The sequence below is a fragment of the Oryzias latipes genome, chromosome 9 (assembly GCF_053564925.1).
Source record: "Oryzias latipes strain Hd-rR chromosome 9, Olatipes_Hd-rR_3.1".
Classification (NCBI taxonomy): domain Eukaryota; kingdom Metazoa; phylum Chordata; class Actinopteri; order Beloniformes; family Adrianichthyidae; genus Oryzias; species Oryzias latipes.
The window spans coordinates 31,241,233-31,267,804 of NC_136245.1; the positions used below are offsets into that span (position 1 = coordinate 31,241,233).

At 39.9% G+C, this 26,572-nt stretch overlaps 1 protein-coding gene across 3 annotated transcripts in view; it reads right to left on the reverse strand.

Moving 5' to 3' along the window:
- Positions 1-26,572, reverse strand: part of si:dkey-215k6.1 (transmembrane protein 132C) — a 267,022-nt gene that overhangs the window by 214,599 nt on the left and 25,851 nt on the right. For 2 of the 3 annotated variants that reach the window (XR_013658211.1, XM_020705714.3), the window contains exon 1: positions 24,487-25,267. The exons of the other annotated variant lie outside the window; for it this stretch is intronic. Coding sequence is in view for 1 of the 2 variants with exons in the window: in XM_020705714.3 (XP_020561373.2) it covers positions 24,487-24,562 (76 nt within the window). In the remaining variant the exon portion in view is untranslated. Of the gene's footprint in view, positions 1-24,486; positions 25,268-26,572 lie in introns of those variants that run through there. 3 annotated transcript variants of the gene reach the window in all.

The following is a 26,572-nucleotide window of genomic DNA, read 5'->3' on the forward strand; positions in this document are numbered from 1 at the left end:
AAGGAAATACGCATCTCACCCAGGAGCCAATCACAGAAGGTCTTGCATGTATTATGAATCATGTAGGAACAAGTCAGGAGGACACAAATGCAGCTCCACTTCATGCCTATGGTGATCTAGTTTTTAAGTTCAGTGTTCCCTCGTTTATCGTGGGAGTTAATTTCTGAAATTAACCCGCAATAGGTGAACTCCTCAAAGTATCTTTACAGATGTTTTCAGGCTGTAAAACTCCTCACTACACACTTCATACAGTTTTCTCTGACAAATATGAACATTTTAACAAAATTTCTCTTATTTAACCTTTCATGCAACATGCACACTGGGCATGTGGTGAACGAGGGTTCTTCAATGCGCCTTTAGCATGTGGTGTTCACACTGGACTGTCCTTTCACCAATAGAATTGGTCTCATTTAATTCCAACACAAACCACAATTATGATCAATTTTCAACTGGTTGGCACTTGCATGAATTAAAAAGGATGCCACATATACAACAAATCCGAGTCCCTGATTAGTCAAAGTTTAACAGGTGCTTTTAACGCCCATTCAATGTTTTCTACATGGACCCCCATGACCAGCTTAAAAACTTACGTAGTGACGCATGAAAACGAGCATTTTGAATGCACATATATGTGCATTTAAATAGACTTTTCCATGTAAGTGGTCGTCTGAACACATACGTATTTCTAAGCCTGGTGTGAATATAGTTTCAAAGTTCAAACCTTGGTAGAAAATTAAGTTCCGATTTATAGAATCAAAGCAAATATCTGCTAGTGTTTGAAGATTTATTTAAATGTGGTAAGTGGAACTCATTGTGTACTGCAGACGAGGTCTGCAGCCAATCAGGAGGCAGAACAAAGTGTGCCATAAAAAAATGAAAAATAAAAGCATGCAAAAATCAATTGGAAAAAAAATGCACGAAACGGGGAGACCGCAAAAGGTGAATTACAATATAGCGATGGAACACTAGTGCTGCAATCAGTTTGTGTAGTGTTACATTTTCACTACCTGACACTGCACAAATTAAATTATGAAACTGTAAAAATGTTTTATTTTTTACTTATTTTTTTTTTTAAATCATATGGAAGGAAAGTTTCCTGTCACACAGTCAATATGTACATTTTACATTTTATAAGTAAGAATTTCAGTCTTTCATGATACATGCGTGATACACGTAATTTATACGTGTTTCTCTCGTTCATCATTTTTCGATGCTCGCACATGTCCGTTGAGGGTTTCCGGCCGACAGGTCTTTACGTGAATTCAGTTTTGAGCTGTTCAAAATCTTTGGTCAGTTGAGAATTAAGCAGTTACGCATATTTTACATAGATTATACCCAATTATTATGCAACCCTTATGTACTTATGTGTGACCTTTTCAAGATGCATGTGCAAATTTGTGGCTTTCCACGACTGTTCTGCGTACATCTTACAGACTTTTCATGCATGTCAGACCGATGTATATCTATTTTGTCGTGTATGTGGCGCACATCTCACGTTCTAATTACGTAGTTGACACACAAATAAATTCAATTCAATATTATTTCAAACCATCACTATTACTATTGCATACAGTATTTATGTATTTATGCCTTATATAGCTCCTTATTCCTATTTTATTTTATTCTACCTTTTTATATTGTTGGACGAGAGTTGCTGGAAAAAATTTCATTGTGCACTGCAGAATGATTATAAAAGATTCTGATTCTGATATAAATTGCATTGAATTGCAAATAAACAGAATTGCATGAATTGCATATAAACGGCACAATAATCATGCATGGTTCACGTTCTAAGTTTATTTATGTGTTCTTGCGTGGTTTATTTTTACCTCTTCGACGTTTTAACATAGTTCATTCGTGATACATCTATATAAATTTCAAGTAAAAGACCACAAAATGTTTTGCTTATTCCACATAAATTCATTTATGACCAATTTTCATCCATGCAATTTGTGCAAATTTTACATAGTGGCTGTGTTACACAGCCTTAAAGTAAAACCCCAGAACATTTTTCAAATGTACTTTTTTATTTTCAAAACTGATCCACCCACCCACAGATTAAGCCAAATGAGAGCTCCCCACATCAGATGCAGTAACTGTTACCTTCATCTCCTCCATATACTTCTTTGTCCACTTCTCCATCCCCACTTTTCCCCTTCGCTGCCGTTAGGTAAACGTTTGTCTGTGTAGCCTAAATGTCTCAGGTAAAGATATGCAGATTAGCTCTGACTGGTTCGCATAACGAGCTCTCATTTGGTAGTCTAATTAGGGTGGCACGCAGAAGCCATCCCAGAGCTGCCCTCAGGTTTCATTAGTGGAGTTCGTTAAGAGGTTCGTTAACGGGCGGCTAATCGCTTCCTCCCTCTTTAGAAAAACAACGGAGCCTGAAAAAAGTTGGGAAAAGCCCCCCCACCGCAGCAGCCCAAACACACATGACACTGACTTTCACTGCCTTTGCAACAAGTGCAGACACACAAAGGCTGTCGGAGGTCAACAACGTTTTGTCAAATGCAATCTCCTGCTCTGACAAAACTTTAAACCATCAACACATTCAGTACACACTTTTAAAAATCTGCACCTAAATTCCTTACAGAGCATTCAACCCAAAGCTGAGATTTTTTATAAGACCCACAGAAAGAGTACTTTGCTGGTGCTTCATTATTCATGCCAGCTTGAATTCAGTTTGTCTCAGTCTGATCCTCATTTCTTCAGTCTAGTGATTTAGTTTTCAGTTTTGTCGTGCCTTTGTTTGCGTCTTGGCCTTTTTTAATAAATGTGTTTACAATCTGCAACCCTTCAAATATTTAGTCTTCAGGTCTCAAATCCTGCTGCAGGTGCTGCATCTTTCATTTTTACTTCTGGTTAAACGTTTGTCTCTGCAGGTCACCTTCATGCCGTGGCATAGAAGCTCATGGTGAGCGTATTTAAAACAAAATCCGGTTGTCACTGAGCAAAAGAGACTGTTTTCCCTCACAGCATCCGCAGGTGGTAGATACCTTCTGTCAAAACTTCCAAATTGGCTTCCCTTACAGAAACACCTATTGTGTCCCTTTGACCAAAAGATTGACAGAGTTTTTCGCTGTTTAGACAAACTCCAAAAATATTTCCGCTTTTCTCAAATTTGGTCAAAACTGTAATTTTTATTTATGAGACTTTATGAGCAGAATCGGAACAAGGAAGTGAAGACTTTAACTACTTCTGATTGGTCAAACTGATGACGTATGATTAAGCCTCCAAGAATGATTGGTGGAGACAGTTAAAGGGGCGGGACTTTTCCAAAAACAAAGCTGAAGCTGCTGCTAAATCGTTGTACTGTCATTCTTATCAAAATGTCTTATATAGAATTAAATAAACGCAAAGAAAAAAAGTATTTTTTGACTACTCAGTGTTTTATCAGGGCCTGTTTGGATGAACACAGAGCTGATATCCTGGAGATGGAAAATGTTTTTAGTTCAGTGAATGGGTAATTTCCCATGGCACACCTGATCATCTCGCCGCGGCACACTGGTTATGAAACACTGTTCTTGGACACGGGGTTGGTAGGACAAACCACTTTGGGGTGAACAGACCCCAAACGGAGACCATGTAAACTAACTGACGGTCGTGAGACGGACTCTTGACGCAATGGAGATGCACCACAGACGGACTGGTGTAATTTTTTATAGAGAAACAAAGCTCGAGTTTATAAACCTTTAACATTAACCACCGAGTGATATCAAAACTGCAGCAAGTTGTTTGAACATTGGTTTCAGTTTGTTGTTTTTATTGACTTGTTCCCTTTTAGCAAGGAAGAATAATGACAACATAACTTTCTGAAAGTGGTCATTGTAAAGATTGTGTTTATTTAGTTCACAACATCTTTAAACTACTTGTCTCAAGGAGTGTCTAAAGTAATATTTCTGTCTGAGTTTCTAATTGACTTTAAATTAGAGCTTGTGGGTGACGCCTGGGCGACACCTGTGAGCACTTCTATCAATCTGCAGAGGTCTGAGAGCAGGTCACCACTCTTGCTGCCTACAGCCCATCAGCCACACGTTTGCACAGCACTCCCATCATTTCTCAAATTGATTGACCTTTGTTGCTGTGATTAAGATGGCACTTTTTAAAGACCAACACTGTAAAAAAAAAAAAGTGGCATAGAGGCTTTTTTAAGAGGCACTTTACTATGGCAGCGCTAATTTAACAGACATCCGAGAAAAGTTTAAACTTTAAACGTTTACGTTTTTTTTTTTTTTTTTAACTTCTCAGGCTCAGAATAATAAGGAAAATGTAAACATTTCAAAGAAAACGGTTATAAACAGAGCAGCTTTCTGAAATGTTTGCGTCAGTCATTGACTCATTTTGATCTTATCACATATTCCACTTTTCTTCTTGTGAATTTAGGCTTCAAACGCACAATTAAAAGGACCATTCATCACACAAAACAGGGAAGCTGTCATGCAGCAACCATGGGAGGTGGACCACTGCCAAGTTTATGACAAGTTTATAACAATGTTTAGAAAGGTAATGTTTTGATGTCACTTCCAGTATTAAGGGTATTCCCTTTCAGTTAAAGCAGTCCAGCAAGTGCAAAACAGAACAGCAAAAGACAGAGAAAAAGTTAAACAAACACGACCAGCTGCTAACGGAAAGGGTATTCCCTTTTAAATTGAAAATTCTGTGGTTAGCAGCTGCTCGCTTTGTGTCATTTTTCTCAATCCTTTGCCATTACGTCACTTAAGAGATTCAGAACTATGGTGTCAAATTAGCGCCTAAAGTATTGCGCATCAAAACAGTAAAACCGCGCATCAAAACCCCAAATCTGTGAATCAAAATGCATAAATTGAGAACCAAAACCCACAATTTGCAACCAAACGCTATATTGATACCATACAGAACGTTCTCTTTTCATTAGAAGCCGTGTCTCCGCTTTCGCGCTGGTGTTTCTGGACTTGGTAATTTATACCGGGATAGTTTCTGTATGATGATATATGTATGATTCTGTATTTGGTCATTTGTACCCAGAATTGCTTTTGTCTTTCAGGACTCAGTAATTTGTTCCGTGATTTGTTGTTGCGTGCGTTTCAGTATTTGTTGATTTGTACCGAGATATTTTTTAGTGCTTCAGGATATGTTCGTTTGTATCGGGATTTGTTGTTGTATTTTATATGTAAACGTGTCTTGCATTTCTCTGCCACCATAGTCCACTAGTGAACTATAATCCTACCCCGCAGATTTCACCTATTGCGGGTTATCTTTTTAAAGTAACCCCCACGATAAATGAGGGAATAGTGTACTACCAAAGATGTTGTCCATGCAACCTAAAGGACTTTTTTCTAAAAGACCTTCTGAGAAAAACACACACTTTGGTTTGTAATCATTTTAAATCTGTCTTGGTGCCATTTTTAGCTTTTTCTTCTTGATAGAATATATGATGCATTTATCTACTTAAGCATGGTTGAAGACTGGTTTAAAAACTGATTCAAAAGAAGAAACAGTTACCACATGAAAAAGAATCTTGTAAAGATGTTACTTTTTTGGTTCTTCCAGATTTTGTCTTTATGTTTTTTAAAACAAATCCAAAGAGGAGAACAAATCCAGATGTGAGAAAGAAGACAAACTGCTACTGCACGGATAACTTTTTGGAGCTAAAGGCGATACAAGAAATTATGATCCATAGAAGCTATTTGCAAAAGCATAAAAGTTGTAATAAGAAGTAGGAAATTGCGGGTTTTAAGTCCCTTGACAAGCCTGTGGTGATGTAGTCTTTGCTAGTGAGTCAATGTGTAATCACCAGGCTGTCAGTGATCCACAATAGATGCAGCCTCAGTTCTTTTCTTAAGCACAGCCTCATGCCACATTTCACTGAAATGTCAAATGTTCTCTGCTTTGGTGTCGCCTGTTTCAGCGCCGTCGTTGGCATTCCTTGCATCTCCTAGAGCGTGTACTTATCCTGTCAGGTACAGGTAATGCGATGTTCCTTTAATCTTTCACTTGGATAGGAAATACTGAGAGGGGGAGAAAGTTCAGCTTTGGCAGATGGATGATCTGAAGAGAGATGAAGCAAAATAAAAAATAAAGGAATTTTTACTTCTGAAAAGTGAAACAATACACTAATTCTGGGAGCTTTAAAAAAAATGTTTTCTTCTTTGAGTTTTGTTGCTGCAGCCTCCCTGGACTCTTGCAGTCCTCAGGGATTGATGCCCAGAATCCGTACAGCGTCTCCCTTTGATAGGCAGAGCGCAGCCGAGTTGAGCATGTTAAACATTATGTAGATGGAGCTCTGATGCTACTGGGGGCTTTGTAAATAGTGGAAATCTCAGCTGTAATGCCAGCCTAGAGCCTAAAAGCAACACAGTAGGAAATGTTTAATCTCCCTCTTGTGCGCCGGCTTTTTCTTTCCCCAAATACCCTTCCTGTTCCTATCCTTTGTTTTCTAAATGTGTTTATCTTGTCCTTCTCTTCTTGTTACTTGTCCATTTCCCTCTTTTTGTTATCTCATTCCCCTTTTCCTTCCTTCCACCACCTACACTCTGATTTCACGCATTTACTTTTTCATCTTCTTTCATTTCTCCGACTCATTCCCCCCATCACTTGATCCATTTTTTCAAAGCCCAGACCACGGCCTGCCTACTTTTAAACCGTCTCCTCCAGCTTCATCTCCCTTCCATTACTCGTTTCCCTTCCCCTCCCTGCGTTCTCTCCCACACTGTGGCTAATGTCATTAAGTGTTTTGGAGCCAAACATTAAAAACACAAATCCCTGAACTTCCTTCACGCCGCCACAAAAGCGAACATCGGGACTTGTGTGCAGGCTAGCCTAAACATTCTTCAGCACATCAGTCCCCCAACACCACATTTGTTCCAACACATTTGCAGATGAACAGAAATTACCCTGCCTTGTGTTCTGTGAACACGACGTAAGACAACCTGCATCCGGAGAGCTTTTGAGCTCAAATGGATTGACAATGGAGCGGTGGCCAAACAAAAGGAACGACCATGGATCTACGCCGCCGGTTTTAACTCAACGTGATCCTGTTTCTGTCTGGCATTGTTGTGTGTTTGTTCATGTCTTCTTCCATTTTCTTTCTGCATGTTTTGCATATTTCTAAAGTTAGTAACAGAGGCGGAGCAAACAAATGTTTTGGGGTGGGGGCAGAAGACTTTGGAAGGGTGGCAAAACACCAGAGTGGACGGCCTTTAAAAAGAAAGGATTATGGATAATAATAATAATAATAATGTATTGGATTTATCTGCGCTTTTCAAGACACCCAAAGCGCTTACATTGTGTCCATTATTCATTCGCTCCTCATTCATACTTGGTGATGGTAGCTATGCTTGTAGCCACAGCTGCCCTGGGGCAGACTGACAGAGGCGTGGCTGCCATTTCGCGCCTACGGCCCCTCTGACCATCACCGGGATCATTCATGCACATGCACATGCCAGTGGAGCCACACTGGAGGCAAGGAGGGTGAAGTGTCTTGCCCAAGGACACAACGACATTTTGGCTGGTGGGAGCGAGGATCGAACCGCCAACCCTTCGATCATTGGACGACCTGCTCAACCACCTGAGCCACTGTCGCCCCAATATATATATTACAGTTTATAACAGTTTTATTACTATTGTTTTTCATTTATTTAAAAATGCTGCTTTTGTTCAATTTGAAATGCTTAAAGAAGCTTGTATTGACAAATTCTTAATCTTTGTCAATTATGATACTAATATTCACTCAAAAACTGGGGGGAGAAGTGTGGGGCAAAGCTTATTGCTGCCCCCCCCCCCCCCCCTGCTCCCCTGTAGCTCCACCCATAGTTAAGAAGAAGAGTGTTTCATTCTGTTAAAATTTTTTTTTTTTTTTTGTTACTTTAACAAGAACAAATAGGTGAACTCCTTGGTTAATTACCTGTTGGGAGACCAAATGAGGCCTCATTCTTCACTAAAGCCCGATGGAAGCAAACAGAAAAATGCTGACTTTCTGTTTTGTTGTGAAACTTTTAGCATTCACTTCCAAGGAATCCTCGACTGAGGAACCAAATGAAAATGTTCAATTTGCAATGGGGTAAAAGACCTGTTGAGGCTTTTGACACAGATTGCAAATTATTACAAACATATTTAAAAATTGATCAGAAATAATTGTATTTAATGTAAATCAAATGTTAATGTTAATCAAATAGTTCTACCTCTAAAGGATATATTTTGCCTTTGTCTCGCATCAGGATGTTACAATAATTATTTTAATTTGACGTTTGAATACACCGTCTTCTCTCAACTGAACATTACATGTAAAGCCCTTTAAACAACTGTGACTCTACTTATTTATTATTAACAGTAAAACAATATCATATTTTAAGAAGTCCTAAATGTATAAAAACATGATAAAACAGTTACAGATAAAAGCAAAAAGAAACAAAAGAAAAACTTTGGTTGTTAAAAAATGCTTTTAGAAGTTAGTTCATTGTCTCTTTTTGCTGACGTAGCTCATGAGTTTGTAAAAATGCTGCTTTTTGATTTGCTCCGGCACTTCGGCTCGTTTTGTGTCCGTAACACCTCGTTTTCATTAAATCCTTTGGGTTTTTGTTGTATGAAGTTTTACTTCTAATATTTGCTCAGGGACCACAAAAAAAAAATAAAAAAACAAGATCTCTTATTTCTGTAACCGTTTATTTCATTTGTCATCAACTCTTCATGAAATTTTCCTCCTCTCTGATTTATGTAAAAACCACACAAATATAGTATGAAGAGAAAAATGTTCTCTACACGTTTGAAATCCTAACGCAAACGTGGGACACGCTCTCCATTAACATTTCAGAAACATTTTCATAAATCAGTTGCACCTCACTGAAAACCCACCCAAAGACAGCTTCAATTTTTGATTCATGCAACCATTTATTCCAGAATATTTCATTTCTTATTCGATTTATTTCACAGATGTCTTTGCTCTGCCATCGAATTATTTCTAAAATGCATTTTTTTCTGATTTCGAATCTATAAAACAACAATGACTTTCAACAATTCGTTAAAATTCCCTTAAAAGCCTGATGTTGTTTACGCAGCTTAGATTAACTATCAGAGTATAAAGCTGAAAATAGTATTGCCAAGTGTGAAAGTATAATTCTAAGGTAAAACTTCCTAAAAACTGTTTTTTTTTCTTATCTTTATAATTTATTTATTTATTAATAATAAATACATTTTTATTTGCTGCAGCTAATAAATATTAGTCATTCTGATTATTTACTGATCAGTGAGTTTATCTTTGCTGCTTTAAATGAACATTTTTACGTTTTTATATCTATAAAACCAAAACAAAAAGATTCACCAAATAAAGGTTAAAAAAAGCTTTTTTTTGACAGCTTTTTTTTTTACTAAAAACGTGAATATTGCAGCAGTTCAGCGTCAAACTGGACCTTAAAGTTTAAAAGATTTCTGTCAAAGGTGCCTTTTTCTGATGCTTACTGTACATGATAGCAAGTACCTGGACACAGATACACAAGCATTTAGGCGTTTGTTCCATCAAGGACAAAAGCTAAAAGACACGCCGGCAAATGGATTTCTGTTTGCGTCTGAAGTGCATGTCACGCTCCACTAACATAATACTCTTTGCCTTTTCCTTTTTTCCTGCCTCTGTCCGCATGCGGTTTCAGGTTTGAAATCAATTTGGCTTAGATGAAAGTTTTCAATTTCATTAGCTTGATCAAATGGAGCCCTGTTAACAGGCGCCGGTAATAGAAAATCATTTAGGCTGAGCAGCTCACACACTCAAAAGGCTGGTTGAGAGGCGATCAGAAAAAGAGAGTCAGAAAGACGAGGAGGACGACAAAAGGTACAAAATATGTACAAGAGTCAAAAGAAGAAAAGGTACAAAATATGAAAAGGATGGAGAAAATGAGGGTGGCTTTGAAAACCTGATGGTGAAAAACAAAAAAAACGAGACAGCAGGCAATAGTTTGAGAGAGAAAAACAGGGGAAGAGGAAGAACAGATATCAGACAAGTGAAGAAAAATGACAGATGACCTAATGTGGATGAATAAATGAAGATGTTATCAAACGCAAAGACCAAAAGTAAATGAAAAACCTGAAGGGAATACATAGTTTGCTGAGGACTCGTCCACTAAATCTTCTCACCTAAAGAAATCTTTTCTAGAAGATTACATTTTTGTTCAGATTTGCCAAAAGAAACTATTTTCTCCAAGTATTTCATTAAAAAAAAAACTATGAAACGCCACACAGACCATTTTAATTAAAGTCCACAGCTATACAAGGACCTTTATTTTTTTAAATAACACTGCAAGTCTATTTGAAAGTAAATACTGACCTTTTCTGAAGCTCAAAAACACAATTTTACTTGAAATGCAATCTAATAGCCTTCTGTGCCTTATTGTTATTTTTGTTGTGTGTGTTTTTTTCCTTTAAAATTTAGATTCAACTTCATATGGAGGGCACGTTTGCTTTCACAGAAGTCAAAGTACTCAAAGTACTTTAAAATAAATGAATAAATCATGAAAATAATATTGAATATTGTAATGGTAACAAAATCACAGATTGACATTGCACAAAAATACGCAGAGGAAAACAGTTCATAAAATCAAATCTAAGGAAAATGTAAAAAATACTTTTAATCAAAGTGGAAAAACATGAGTTTTGATTTCTTTAGTAAAAACCTCCACACTGGATGAAGCCCTCCCATCCTCAGCCAAGCCGTTCCACAAGCAATGCCCATTCAGCCAATGTAGTGTTGCAGCATTGGATGTCAATGCTTCGAGCTGTAGGAAGCCCAGATCTTCTTACACTGCAATTCTCAGACTTTTTTTTCCCCCTCATAAATTCAGGCATGAAGGGGGTTAATGTTGACAACTGCCAACAAGGGGCTGAGTTATCAGGTGAAATTTGACTGTATTAGCTCATGGCCACGTTTGCATCGGGTTTAAGTTGCACCAAAATGTCTTGAGCCACCTGCCCGCTGAAGTCGAGCCTAAAAGCTTGGAGCTGTAGTCATTAGCTGACAAGTCTAACCCCCAACAAACAATCCTCTTGGTTTTGTCCGCAACTAACAAACTAACTACTTGGGCAACAAATGCAACAATTATCTATCAAGTTCTGGCTTCATAGTATGATTCTGGAGGATCCCCGCATACCCTTTCTGCACAAGCTACCAGTAAATTCATTCTCAGGAAACTTTGGGAAACACTAAATGGTGGAAATGAAACCGAACTTCACTCTTAACTCCTGCAAGTCTGGTCCAACTGGGAAGCAGATCTTGGAATGCTACCCCAAATACCTCTAAACAAGAAGTGAATATCTTCATAGATGCATCTGAAAGAGGTTATGGAGCAATTCCTTTGACAGGAAGGTAAACCCGCCCATCAACTTTGTACAATCCACAGTTGCTCCTGAATACCTGCTACCTATTCCTTATATGAAACTCTGAAGATCTCAACTGAACTGGCAAACTTTTTGAGAAATCCACTGGCCAGTCCTGTTGAGCGTTTTGACTATGTTCACACGGGGGGGAGGGTCACAATCTTGCCATTACAAGTTGGTTTCAGGAATACAGAAGTTGAATGAGGATTGGATCTCAAATTATTTAGACTCTATGGATAATCCAGCAGATGATCTGACAAGAGAAGAGACTTTAAACAAACTTAATGAGCCTAACAGAAGGTCACAAGAACCACCCTATCTGATCCATAGCCCAGACACATGGCCAAAGAAGTCAAACCCAAAGGCCATTTGATGATAAATCTGTGCAAGGCAATATTCTGTGACATACTCTGCAACTGTGTGCAAAAGTATTCAAGAATACATCGACAGGGGCTTACAAATGATAGAACACAGGCTTCACAAACAGTCCCATCTCGCCACTGAGTGCTAATAGTTATTGTATATTAACATACGGCACACTTAAAATCCTTTAATTTTCTCAAAGTGTGAACTTTATGTATGATTTCTGTTTGTCTTGATCTTGAATTTTTCTGTGGCACAATGCATTTTGAAAACTGTCAAACTGTTTTACTAGGACGTTGGTAAACTACAAAGTGCCACAGCTTGATGGATTGTTGGAGTACTGCAGATATCAGGGTCTCACTAAAAATTGAGTATCTGCTTTCTTATTTTATCTTTTATTATGAACAATGTTGAGAGATATAATCATTGTGAATGAGTTGAACAAAGTCTGTTTTGTGGCACTCGCTGCAAAGGTTGAATATTGCAGATAAAAGAGGCGTGGATGAACAACACAGTTTGCTAGAAAACTTCCCATCAATCCATCTGACTAATCATCCGCCTCTTGGTCCTCTGACTGTCCCAGACTGTTGCTTAATGTGTCCTGTAATCTGGTACACCTGATGACCTAATGGAAATGGAATGCTCATTAATAAAGTCCAAAAATATGGTACTGCCAAGCAGATACTGTGACCTTTTAACAAGCTCTGCTCCTTTAGACTATCTGCTAGCTGCCTCTTTCAGTCAGGATTTGCTTGCTTCCACTTGCCCCGGAACCTAAAACAAAATATCAATGGAATTTGTTAGAATGAGTCGTTGCCTTGGACCAGGAGTGTCAAACTTCAGGCCTCGAGGGCTGGCCTCCTGCTGGTTTCCCAGAAACCCTGCCTCAGCTGCTGCTGATTACCTGGATCAGGTGTGTTTAGCCAGGAAGGAGCTTCAGTGGTAGCTTGGTTGGAAAACATGTTTGACACCAGATCTCAAGGCCCAGATTCCGACACCCCTGTCCTACACAGTGCTTCAGCTCATCACTGTATCCAGTTGTCCTTAATGCTGCACATTCCTTCACTCATGTCCTTATCCAGACGTGTGACAACGACTTGCAGCTCCGAGGGTCAGAGGGCGTGTCCGCAGAGTTGCAGCAATCATACTGGATTTTTGGAGGACAAGAGGCCGTTCGCAAACACCCTCATATTTCTACTTTTTTTTTTTTTAATACGTTTTCTTTTTAAGATGGCTCTCTTAAAATATAGTCTGAATTTTTTTTTAAAATGTTTTCATATGGGGCTTTTTAATCCCACAGATTTAAAAAACAAAAAATAAAAAAAAGTGTGAAATGACACATACCAACATGTTTCATGACAGGTTTTCATAAAATGCAAGAAGAATGATGTATAAGACAAAGAACAGCAAACAACTAAAAATATTTTTTTTCGCAGTCATTGTTCCCGCCTTAATGTGTTAATGTCAAAGAATAACCGTCAAACTAGTTTCTTTTTCCCGATATTAAAACCACAGTGCATGGACGTTTTGCTTTTTCATTTCCTCATCGAGACGTTTCAGTTTGCTGCACACGCAAAACAGACACATGAACAAGATAATAACAATAATAATCTGGGATTAAACCAAGTATATCAAGATATGGAGCACTTTTTTTCTTCCTAAAAAGGGTATAAACTAATAATAAACTCATTGACTTTCATTACCGTCACACTGGCAGGTTTCTTTTAAAAATCTGTATATTATTACTATTTTTTCATAACATGCAATCCTATAAACATGCAAACAAAGAGACGCATCAGATGAAACGTTTCGGGGCCTTTTCTTTGCAAACAAAAGCAAAAATGTTTGAATAAATCTTATAGTGGCAAGTTTCCATCGAGTCTGATGATAATGATCCGGCCGTATCTCCAGCACACACACACACACACGTGAACGCTTTCACACACAGTGTGCAACTAATCAACCAAGTGAAGCTAATGCGGGGGGAAATGTGTTGCTGATTAGCTCAACCTTAAACCCCAAGACATGACTTCTGGACCCGCACTCACAGCTGCAAACACACACACACAACACTGGCGCTCGTGCTAAGGCATGCACATAGAAAATTAGTCTGGCTATTCATGCTAATCTGAGGGAAAATGACTTGCTCATTAGTGAGACCCTTAAACCTCTCGACATGGCTTTGAAAGCCATGCAGCCTCACAGACTGTACACAAAAACTCTGGCTCCCACACCCCCGACTGCACACACACTCACACAAGCTTACAGGAAACGAGTTGGACCGTTCAAGCTAATCAGCTGACTTTCAGGAAAGATGTGTGAGCACTACAAATAACTGAATATCAAACCCAGCTGAGAGAAATCAGAGATATAGTCATGTGGAAACGCGCACATTGACACCACCGACACGGTCTAGATGTCCCTTCTGTCTGCAACGACGCGAGGTCAGGACCCCTGACCAAAACAGAAACCCCCCCAGTGCCTGAGAATGATGGCAGAAACAAAGCAGATGTTTGCCCCTGGTGTCCCGCACGTGGCAAGACTCATCTCCATGGCGACCGAAACAACATAGGTGACATGTGCGGAACGTTTGTCTAACATTGCTGGACATGTTGAAGGGTTTTTCCATAGCAGGAAGAATTGGGGCAAAAATCCTAAAACAAAAGGGAAGGGTAATTCAATCCCTCAATATTTTCAGTAAAAGTCACTTGCTGGTGTTTGTCAGAGGAACAAACAGCATCTAAAACTTGACTGCTAACACCTGTCAGCGGCCAGAGTAAAGAGGCTTCATCCTTTTTGTCCCGGAACAGAGAATACATCATCTTCGCCTTTGCTTTTTATGAGTCGTCACGCTGAAACCACTAAAGCTACATTGTGCTAGAAAAGACCCAATCAGGACAAAGTGTTCAGACTCTGGAATTATGGGGAGAGCGATGTACTTCTCGGGATTTGTCTTTTCCGCTGCTGCGCAACCAGCCAGCCTGTGACTCAAGACACTGAAATGAGTGATAGAAGACAGATATTGGAAATTCTTTGAAATCTTTTAGCCTCTTCCTAAAAATACTACTGAAGTTTTGATATGTGTTTTGTGGAATTTTGCCTTCAGGTTTTTCACCAATCGCCTCATTCCAGCATTGTATTAGCCATCAGTTCTCCTCAGTATTTCTGCTGCCAGCTTTCCAATGTTTGGTGCCAGATCCTTGTCTGTGCTTTGTTCACATCCCTGCCAAGGTTTCCCTTAACCGCTATTTTTGTCGACTACCTTCCACTGTAGGGCCATGCTTTTGTTTTTGTTTTATTGTTTTGCTTGTTTTTTTTCCTTTAGTAAAAGCTGATTTTTGTTCCTCGTCCAGTCATCCCCTGCATGTTTTCTGTGTTGGCTCGATGAATGCTTTCATTGTAAATCAACATGATTCTTTTAATGACCAAACTGGACCAAATTTTACAACTTGCTGTGATCCTCTGAAGTGCAAAGCACTTTGATGCACTTGATTTGAAATATGTCAACTTGGTTTTTTTTCTTGACAAGCCAAAAAAATTCTCTCGTTGTCTAAATATTATTTGATTTCCAGTATTTCCCTTATTAGAAGCAGTGTAAAACCAAAAAAGAGATGAATCAAAGAGCTGTGCTGAAGTTTTTAGAAGCGTTTAGAAACGGAATTTGAAAGACATTTTCATGGATAAAAAATGAGCAAACTAAAATAAACAAATGTTTGCAATCAGTGTTTACTATTCCTTATCAACATAAATGAAGTATCTGAATATAAAGTATACGTTGTTATGGCATATGTTGGTCCAAGGTGGAAAGACAAATCTGTCTTGATGTGTGGACGAGCGTGTTGCACGATTGTAAATATGGTCTGTCCACGGCCCGGAAGCTTTGTCCGCCAGATTACCGATAAAAGGAAGTGACAGAGGATGAATACTGTGGCGGAGCGAAGATAAAATCTTCACCTCTGTCAGTGTCTTCAATCCGCTCGTCTTCTCGCTCCTCTGAGTGATGACAGGAGGAGTTAGTCTTCTTAAGGCGATGCCAGCTGATTCTGCGGCTTATCGCCTTCCTACATGAGTGTCTGTGTACATATGCTGTTCAATCGCACATCTGAACGCTGGAAAAACACGCCAAGCGCACATCAAGTCGGACATCTCTGTTTCACTGAAATACCAGATGTATTCCGTGATTTTAAAAGCTGTTCTATATTTTGACATTTCTACACTCACAGTCAAAGTAAAACGATAGTGTGGAAAATGCAAAAGTTTTCTTGCAGGTTTAAAAAGTTGGATTGGTTCAAAAATGAAAAGTACCTTTGTTTGGTTGTTTGATTTGATAAGTTTTCAAAAAATGATTTTACTGCAGGTGCCTGTACAGCTATGGTTTCTAAACTCCCCCCACCCGGACTGGTACTAGTCTGTGGAACAGTTTGCAATAGGCCGAAAAGGAAAAACAAGAAACTTGGCCTACATTTTTTCCTGCTCATTTATAATCTGATTCTAAATGGTAAAATGGTGTATACTTATATAGCGCTTTCTACCTTCTTATGAAGGCCCAAAGCGCTTTACAGTCACAGTCCCATTCACCCATGCACACACACATTCACACACTGGCGGTGGCTCCACTGCCAAACACTGGCGCCAACCTCCCACCAGAGGCAAGGTGGGGTTCAGTGTCTTGCCCAAGGACACTTCGACACATGGGCGTGCAAGGCGGGAATCGAACCTGCAATAATACGATCATGTGTCTACCGCCCTGCCGCTGCACCATGGCCGCCCGTTCTAAAGGAAGTTTTATTTTGGAAAACTACTGGGTTCTCCACATCCGACACTTGGCTAGGTCACATGTTTAAAATCCATCTGATACTTTCTGAAAGCAGCTTTGCCAAATGCTAAATCAAAGCTAGTATAGTTGACAAAAAACAACGTATTTGGAAAGTTTCTTTCCAAATATGTGCCTTTTTTGCGAGAAAAAAGGAAACGGAAAAGGTCAAAATAAAAGAAAGCCACATTTAACAGACAAAAACCAGGAGTCTTTACTCTAAATGTGAATTTACTGTGACAGCTGTTTCCACACAGCAATATAATAATAATAACAATAATGCATGATATTTGGCAACTAGCCGTCTAATTTTACGAGTAGGCTGCTAACAAAGGTGCTAAAGCAGTGGAATCAGGTTTATTATTATATTTAGAAAATAACAGTTTTTGTGACAATTTTTCTTTTTGTATCTATCCGTTGCACCTAAAAATTTTGCTTCCACTTCGCCAGTTACAGGTCAAGGATAAGTTTACGTTGCATAAAAAAATTTGTATGCAATTTGCTGCAGATATTTCACAGAGGAGGAAGAAGTATAGACCTTAACATCAAAGGTTGAGGGAAACTGGAAACTAAAAAAAAAAAAAATAACCAGACGCTGACTTCAGCCAGTCCGTGACATTGAACCAGTCCATGGCCTAAAAAAGGTTCGGAACCGCTGTTGTACGAAGCACTTTCTTTCATCTGCAATAAAATCATATATATATTATTCATGTAGGGCTGTCAGAAACAAAAGAGAATAAGATAAATTGGTTTATAAAACATAGGTATATATTAGACAAAAAGAAAAGTCTGAACTGGCAAAAAAAAAGACAAAAATAGTGAAGAGTCCACTTCTTCTAATACCCCCACTTTTGTTTTTCCCGTCCCCATGACCTTCTCCAACACATCTCTCAGGCTTCCTCTCTGCTCTACCCGCTCACTGTCACCATGACAAAAAGGCTGTGAGTGTCTGTGTGCATGCGTGTCTCAGGGGCTGAAAGACACACCATTAGAGCATAATTTACCAACAATATGGTAGTTAGAAGCCTCACATCTCACTAACTCAAATATTTCACGTCGGGGAAACATCCCTTGTCTGACTGACAATTCGTTCTGTTTCTTTTCAAAGAGCCAGCTTTAATTGTGTCTGAATGCTGTATATGAACGTCTGCGAGTGCGCGCATGAGTGATCCGAGCGCGTGGCCCTGAATGAAACCATTGAGACACAAAGAAAGCAGGGGAGAAAGAGCAGCATATAGAGAGGGCAGGAAAAAAAAGACCAGCAGCGGCGTGTGTGTCACTGATTTTATGTCACTAATAATTAATGCTCTGTATTGCATGAGTAATGGTGCAAAGAGCTGACATTCTGCTACAGGTTAACAGCGTAGTGCAAAACGCACTCAACCACAGAGGCAGGCACACACGGAGACACACACACACACACACACACAACATGAATGGTGCCTTTTTCTTTTTTCCTGTCAATGTGACATGTAAAATATGACTGTGTAGAAATTGCAGCAACTCCAGCTAATGCTGTGAGCTTTCATCTTTTAAAGTCAGCACCTACTCCATCAGAAACTCACATTTTGCAAAGAAAGCAAGTAAGAGAAAAAAATGGCGACTTCAACAAAGGTGATGGAGGATGAAATGATCCACTGAACACTGAGGTAATCTCTTTAAAATTACCCAAGCGCTAATGCACACGCTAGTCGAACCGCGGGCCGTGACTGATGAGATTTCCTGATAAACACATTTCAAATGGCTCCAGTCAGTCAAACATTTCCCTGCATGAGGTCTGGAGGAAAAGGCTGCATCTTTAAAAGCCGATCTGCCTCTGACAGCATTGTGGGAGAAAAATCAACGCATCTGGAATGTCCTTTTAACACTTTAAACCGGAAAAGTCACCGGCGACACCTAAATAAAACACTTTTAGACGTATCATAGATTTTGGTTTATGCGATCAACTTGAATCCACGGATTTTGATGCGGAGAACAACAGCTTTTTATCATTATGCAACACAACACGAACAAAGTGTTGCATGCCAGTGCAAAGCCGCTTTGCGTCAAGACAGAATCCGCTGATTTACGTTGACTGCGTGAACACTTCACTGCTGGAAAATGTTGCATATCAGGCTGCGTTTATTGGCTTCATCATCCGCTGGAGTTACGTTCAATGCGTAGACAGTCGATGAGTTACAGTAGTCAAAATATGTGAACACTGGAACTAAAGTTTCGCTGTAAAATGGTTGAACAATTTTTGGAAATGCCAAAGTGCTCAGCGTTGTGCAGACTGGAAATCAAATGCATCATTCCATAAAATTTATTGAAAATGAAAAAGAATCATATTCATAATCATAATCATATAAAGAACTCAAAAACTTGAGGACTATTTGTAACACTGAGCTACATTTAGCTTTAGTTTAACCAGCATTGCTGGAAAACTTTATAAAAGTCCAATTTATTTTAAGAGTTAAGCAGTTTTCTAATAGCCTTCGTGTTCAGAAACAATTATCAAACATTGAGCTTTGGTGACATTCGAGGCTGTAAAAGTAAGGCATGTTAGAGCAGGTTAAGATCAGAATCACTTCATATGTTATCAACCCCTCCAGAAGAGGACAAAAATAGATCAAGTTAACAAATTTAAATATTTATCATCTGCTGCTAATCGGCTGATGCTGAGTTTGTACGAGTCTGACACAGATTTAAAAGCTCTTATGTGCCTGAAAGTTAAAGAGAATGTCCTAATTTTAAGTCATTTAAGATGTTTTGCATTTAAAAGATAACAGTTTAGGAGGATTCAAAGATAAAAATACATCAAGTCAATGATCTCTTATTGCTTTGCCGTTTCTTTAGTGCAATCTTTCGTAACTTAAGCATAACTTTTCACAATGATGCTGCTATTGTGAATTTATTGATTTAAAGTCCTGCATTAGTACAGCAGCAAATATTAACTAGTGCAACACTGAAAAAGGGGAGGGGAAAAAAACAAAGAAAGTTCAAAGAACTTTAGTTTACTTCACAGGAAACAATATGTCATTAAATATAAGTTTTGTCAACAAAAGTTCCTTACATCACGAAACATATGGGGAATCATTCTACTGTTCACACTCTGACACAGGAAGTGATGTCAGACATCAAAATTGTTCACTTTGTTTCCTATGTCAATGATTTATTTTGTATTTTAGGCCTTAAAATCCTGTTTTTGATATCTCCAATTTTTAGTTTGTTTTCAGTGGTTTTCCAAATTTTATTTGCAAAGGCAGAAATTTAGAGAAGAATGTTTAATGGACCTGTGGGAGGGGCTAAGCCATTTATAAAGGGTACTTTTTCCAGTTCCAGAGAGGCTGGTGTTGGTTACACTGGTGTAAGAAGCCTTTGCATAAGTGATGGTGGTGTTTTACTTCTTTTTTTAGGGACCAAAAAACATGTCTTATTTTATTTATTTATTGTAATTTTTGGCTGTGCCCCCCTCCCCCTTTTTTTAGCATCTTTTGTCCTACGTTTAGAAGACGACTGTTAATAACCCTGTCAAGCGGTCCTTATGCCCCCTATTAAACATATTTTAAGCCAGTTTTTGTGATTTTAAAGTTATAAGAAACGTCACAAGGTAAATACAAGCAGTTTTATTTAGATCTGCGGTCCCCAACCTTTTTTGGGCCGCTGATCGGTTTAATGTTCGACAATATTTTTACAAACCGACCTATACGAGACTGAAGTGGACATGTATTTAATTTTTTCTAGCTTCCAGTTTTCCTTAACATCTGAGGGTAAAGTTTGTCTTCAACCTCTAAAACATCTGTAGCTGCTTTAAACTTCATTTGTACACTAGATTTCAAGTAGGAACCTTTAAATGTGATGTAGATTTTTTCCATGACTCAGAACTGTTACACTGGAAGCTAGAGTGAAAAAAAAAATAAAATAAACGACAACTTGATCTCTTAGGTTCCGCCTTTCCCTCCTTTTAGGCACCGCATAATTAATAATGTCAACCTAGAGTCGGCCTCGGCAGCGTGTCTGCTTTTACCCCACAAAAACAATATCCAAACTTTTACAAAGATGGGGGCGGTGCTGGCAGCGCAGATCTTCCTGGAAGGGGCTGTTCTCACTGGTCTACAACAGCTCGTTTTCGTGGATTGGGAGGGCCGCAGGATTTTAGAGAAATGAGAAATGCAGGAACTGAATAAATTACTGTTTTGGGGTTTTCCTTTCGTGAGGAATGAACATTATAATACACTTAAAAGCTCAAAAATGGATTTTGCATGATATTTAAATGCAGTTTGGAATGACAGACTGCAGTCACAACAGCAGACAGACACATCATACCAAGTCTAGCTTTAGCTACAGTGAACAGCAGCAGTTTGCTATAATTTCTAATTTTTTTCTAATAAATCCCAGGTTCCACCACTGTTGCAGTGAATCTTCCAACCATTTCACATTTTTGATTTGAGAGCTGATGTCAATGCAATGACATGTTCACAAATCTCTTCAGTTTTTGTCCAGAAAACAATCCAAATGTGAAGCTTAAATGTAAATCCTTGTTTAATTGAAGAAAGAATCGATATTTCACGGCCTGCGTGTTGACAGAAGACAGGATCAGGCTAAAGCTGATAGATGAAGCTGCAAAAACTGAATGGTCAGATGTACAGACTCTGCCCACAGCAGTTCTGCTCCGAAACCCTCATTGACTTTCTTCCCTGTGAGCCTTCAACAGTGAACACACACACCTCTTTTCTTTGCTTTCACAATGACATCCTGATGATGACCTGGATGATGAAATGCCGGGATGATGCAATTAGAAAGAAACTGCCTGACATAAAAACAGAGGTTTGATAAAACCGACAAACAGGGTGGCATGTGGGAAAACCACAAATGAATATGTGGTGTTGTGTGGAATAATTAAGAGGGGCAGATAATTGGGATTGAAAGCTGTAAGTTTGCTTTGACAGTCCAGCAGACACTTCTGTAGAGGAATGCTCAGATCTTCCATCCATCCTTGTCTAAACCCACTCTATCCCTTGTGGGGTCACAGGGTTGCCTGAGCCCGTCCCTGCTACTGTTGGGCAAAGGCGAGGTACAGCCTGGACCGGTGGCCTGCCTGTTGCAGGGCCACACAATCACACACACCTAGGGGAATTTAGAGTCACCAATCAACCGAGGAAGGATGTTTTTTGGGCTGCGGGAGGAAGCCGGATTGTCCAGCATGTACACAAACTTCACACAGGGATTTGAACCATGCTGTGAGCAAGAGTGCTTCCCACTGCGCCACTGTGCAAGCCCACTCAGATCTTTCACATCTTTATTTCAGATCAGTCCTTCTGGAGATGTTATAGTTGCTGTTTGGGGGAAATATTGCAATAAATGAGCACAAGGATGGGGGAAAAAAAAGAAAAAAGGCAAACAGTCTTCTCTGAATATCATATATTGATAAACTCCTTTCTCCCATCACTTTACCAGAGTTTTTTTTAGCATTTTTATCATTTCTTGCAGAAAATGCACCGTCTTTAATTCAGTATGTACTATATAACTGTGGGGAACCGCATCAGGGTTCACCTGCAGGTAAATCTGACCACTATCTTTAGGTGGGCCAGAGTTCTTCATTTAGTTAACCCATAAGACCCCAGACCGATTTTTCCTTAAAGGAAAATTGTGCAAGATACACAGACCAAGTGGACCAAAGAATACATTTTTTGGTGTTCCTCTGTGATGTCACCATGGGTTCTTATGGGCTAGAAAACACGTGTCAAACTCAAGGCCCGGGGGCCAAATGTGGCCCTCCATTTCATTTTATGTGGCCCGCAAGCGCATAAAAGTTTTTCATTTCTTAAAATAAAATAAAAAAATTGTTGTGTATTTATTCATATCTAGGGGGAATCGGACTTGAAATATTGGATCGTGCAACTATACATTAGGACTTAAACACTGTCCATATAACCTAACCTGACAGAATGAAATTTAAAAGGATTTCTGCTAAAGTAACAAACATGTTTTTTTATGCAACTGTAACTGTCACATTAAAAAGTTATAATACATGAATAATGAGTTATTTAACATTAAGGAGAAGTTACGTTTATTTTTCATTACATTTAGTTACATGTATAAGTTTTGTCTGGGCCTTTGAGGACAGCCACTATGCTGATGTGGCCCTCAGTGAAAAAGAGTTTGCCTAGTAAACAATGCAGACTGCAGGAAACAAAGCCTTGTGGGCCCAACAGTCCAGGAGAAAAGTTTCAGTCACAGTTACTGTCTGTTTAAATTAAGAATAGTTCTTTTTTGTATTTATGTTTTAAATTCAAAGACTTACACCTAACTTTTTTTAAGTGAAAGAGTTTTCGTTTTCCAGTCAAACAATGGAACAAACGTGTTGAATAAGAGGTCCACATGATGGTGAACTCGCTGTTGCAATTGAAAAGACATCGAGGTAAACCCGGATGGGTTTTTAACTGGGCCAGAGTTTCCCTTGTCTAATAAAATCGTTTAACCACAGTTCAGATGTGATGGGTCTCGCTGTGTGCGCATGAGAGCGAGGCAGAACAAGAAAGGAGAAATGCAAGGAGGGGAAGCAGCTACCAGTGGAGAGATTCAGCAGCCGGAGATAATATAAATTCGCTGGCGGTCTCTGGACACGAAGCGCTTTTGTGTTCCATCACACACAGAGCGCCAGACAAGAGCAGAGGGTCGGGGAAGGAGAGGAAGAGGGGAGATGTTTGAGCAAATCCAGTCCTTGGTCACTCGGTGGCTTCTCAGCCACAGCCGTTTTCCTTCGCGTCCCCCTGTTCAGAGTCCGTCGCTTGTTTGTGTTCCGCGCGCCGCGACGACCCTGCGCTCCGGAGCGCACAACGCAGCCTCTGTGCGCTGCCCGGCGGAGCGTGAGCGTCCAGGCTGATTAAAACGCGCAAAGCCGACCAACCGCGCATTCGGTAAAACACAGACAGGACTGAGGAGGAACAGCAGAACTGGTGTCATTTGTGCGGAAAACAAAGGCTGCGTGTGCCATGGTGCGCTCTGATCGGCTGTTCATGCGCTATTTTTTTTATCTCCCCGTGGATAAAATGAGGATCTGTTCCTCGACCTGCACATGAACCGTTTAGTAATCGTTCAAGTAAACGTTGCATCCAATTTCATGTGAATAGAGCAGCTGATTGGGCGACTTCAGGGTCCCCACAGACAAGGAAGTTACTGCAAGAATGTATCTGACCCATCATTAATTGAGACCACTGAACCGGTTTAACTCGATTGTATTTATTAAAATGAAAACTTCTGCAAGCAAACCAATCATGGGAAAAACAACCCCGTCTTTATCCAAGTTTGGATTTCAGGGAAAGCAAAAGTTTTTATTTTTTGTAATTATACGAGGAGAATATCACAGGCCATCCATGCCGGTACCGCAGAAACTCCGGCAGGCTGAGGAGACAGCCGATCCTCCATTCATGGGAAAGACCTCACAAGAACAACAAGAAAAAAATCCTGGGGTCACACAAGGGACACGCATCAGCTCTGAACTCCCACAGCTCATGTCGGGCTTTTTTACCATGAAGATATAGATTAGACGCTGGCTTTGCAGCCACAGCTGCCTCAGAAACTGTTTAAGACACCAACATTTAAAAAGCATCAGTCATCGTTATTCCCGCAGACGCGCGTAAAGGGATTTATGAAATAATAGCTGGAAATATCTTTTTGAAAGATTCAATAACTTGTAAACTGGAGAAAGTTGTTAATTTTTTAGTCATGCTGATGGAGAAGGAATATATGGTGAACTAAGTTTGAGCCAAAAGTTCAGCCAAAAACTGCAACCTCTAAATACGTAGAACATCTCCGCTGTGGTTCCATCTATGTGGTGATCAACATAATATAGGAAGAAATCTAACTTATATTGTTTTAAAACTTGTTAGGAACACACAGAAAAAGGCTATAAAAAAGAACACATCGGTACTCCTGAGGTAATGGGGGGAACTTTGAGTCAGCAGCGAAAAGTTTCCACCTCCACCTCTTACCTTTCCATAAGACCAGAAGGAGCATCGTCTTCCAGAGGCGACATCCCAGCAGCGCGCCTCTCTTGACCCGCTCCATACCTCCTGCCAACTTAAACCAGCAGAACTGTTCGAGGAAATTGGGTAAAATCTGTTTGTTTTTTTTAGATTTCCTTTTGTAAAAAAAAAATGCCACTATCGCACTGGTGCCATCAATAATCTCATTTTCTGTCCAAACTGCGTCCCTTTGCCTTCGCCAAAAATTTGATTCGGAGAAAACTATAAATCCATATGTATTCAGCGACAAAACGGAAGAATCGCGTCGTGGACCCTTCCCGTCACGCCTGGCTTTAGTGTGAACCCCTTCCCTCTTCCCACCGTGCGCTCCTCTGTGTCATGTATCCAGACGGGATGGTCAAAGGTGCGCAGACCTCAGTGTCAATGCCTTTGTTACCCTTTCCGCTCCTCCAAAGTTTAAAAAGTGTCTCGAACTCTCCAGCATGCACTGAAAAAGAAGTTCACTTCCAAACCCATTTAAAACTGCCGATTGATGCTCCTGCGTTTGGGGGGAAACAAATCCAAAATCCGCTCGCTGAGAAGCTGCTCCTCTCTCCCTGTCCTCCTTCCCCGCTCTGTGTCCACTGACTCCTCTCCTCTCTCCGCGCAAGTGTTCCTCTGCGCTCAACTTGAGAGTGAACACAGTCGTGATGGAGGGAGGAGAGGACAAAAGAGCTCTGACGCTTCCACCAGCCGGTAGAGCAGCAGAGGGGTGAGGGGGTGGTGGGGGGCGAAATTGAAGGGCGGGATTTGGGGACAAGAGTGGCAGTTTAGCAGCCAATAGAGTGCGTAAAACCTCTTCTTTTTGCTTGTGTCTGCCTCTTTTGGATGAGTGGATCACTTCTTGGGGTTTTGTCGGTGTTTAAAGAAAAACAAAATGATTAAACTTCAAGGATTTTAATAAAAAGTTGGAGACTAAAAATCTGAAAAGATTCTAAACATGATCCAAACTGCTTTTCTTGTCTTCTGTCATGTGTGTGTTGGCTTCACGGTGCACGCCTTCGTGCGTTGTTTATCCTTTATAAAGGCGCTCCTCTACATTATTCATGCAGACACACGCTACACCTGTTCCTTCTGTAACCGATAGATCCTTCATACGAGCCTCACGCTGCGTTTGCGCGCAAGACCTCCAAAAGTTGCCAGAAGGCGCGACTTTATTCTATCAAGCAGGAAGTCGTTCATGGAAAATGCGGATCTATCAAAGACTCATCACGAGGCGCCCCTTCGTCAGCAGGAATGCGTAAAAGCCGAAGAGGTGACACTGGGACTTGTTGAATAGTAAATCATGGGGGCGCGAGGACTTCCTAAAGCTCGTGTCAGTCTGTCCATCACTGCACAGTGAAAGGCTGGGAAGGAGCACTAGCACCCCCTAGCGACACCTTCACAGAAAAGTCCCCATGAAGCCTTTTGGCAAAGAAAGCCCCTCCTCAGATTCTTTCTTCCTTAATTTATTTAGTTTGCAGTATTTCTTGATCGCCTTTGGCTTGTTGTATTTAGTTAGACTTTGAGGCAACAGGAATATATCCTCTGTGACCCCGCTCTGCCCTCTTCCCTGGGACTCCATCATGAGAGGCTGCCACATCCCTCTTGCCCTTCAAGTCACAAGAAGAGTTCTGCCGTGACATGCAGGCAGCCACCATCTGTCCAAGTTATGGGGCAAAACTACATAAGTGCATTTTAATACATCATTTTAATTTCACTCAGTGACTTTTCTCTCTGCCAGTTTCATTTTTTCCATGAGTTCAGCCTGAAAGATCTATTTTTAACTGATCTATTCCTCTTGGGGCCGCAGCTGAAGCGAGGCATTAGTTCAGGAAGCATGCGGAAAAGAAATATTTGTAGAAAATGCAGCGTCTGTGGCTGTTCCAGAGGACTGCATGGGAACCTTGAGATGCTCCTCTGCAACTGTGATGAGGATATTTAACTTTGGCATTTCCACATTAGGAAACATTTTAAACCAAAAATAAAAATAGATTTAAATATCCTTTATTGGCGATAAAAATGAGTTACATTTTACAATAAATCTTTGGGGTTTATTTTGACACCGTTTGAA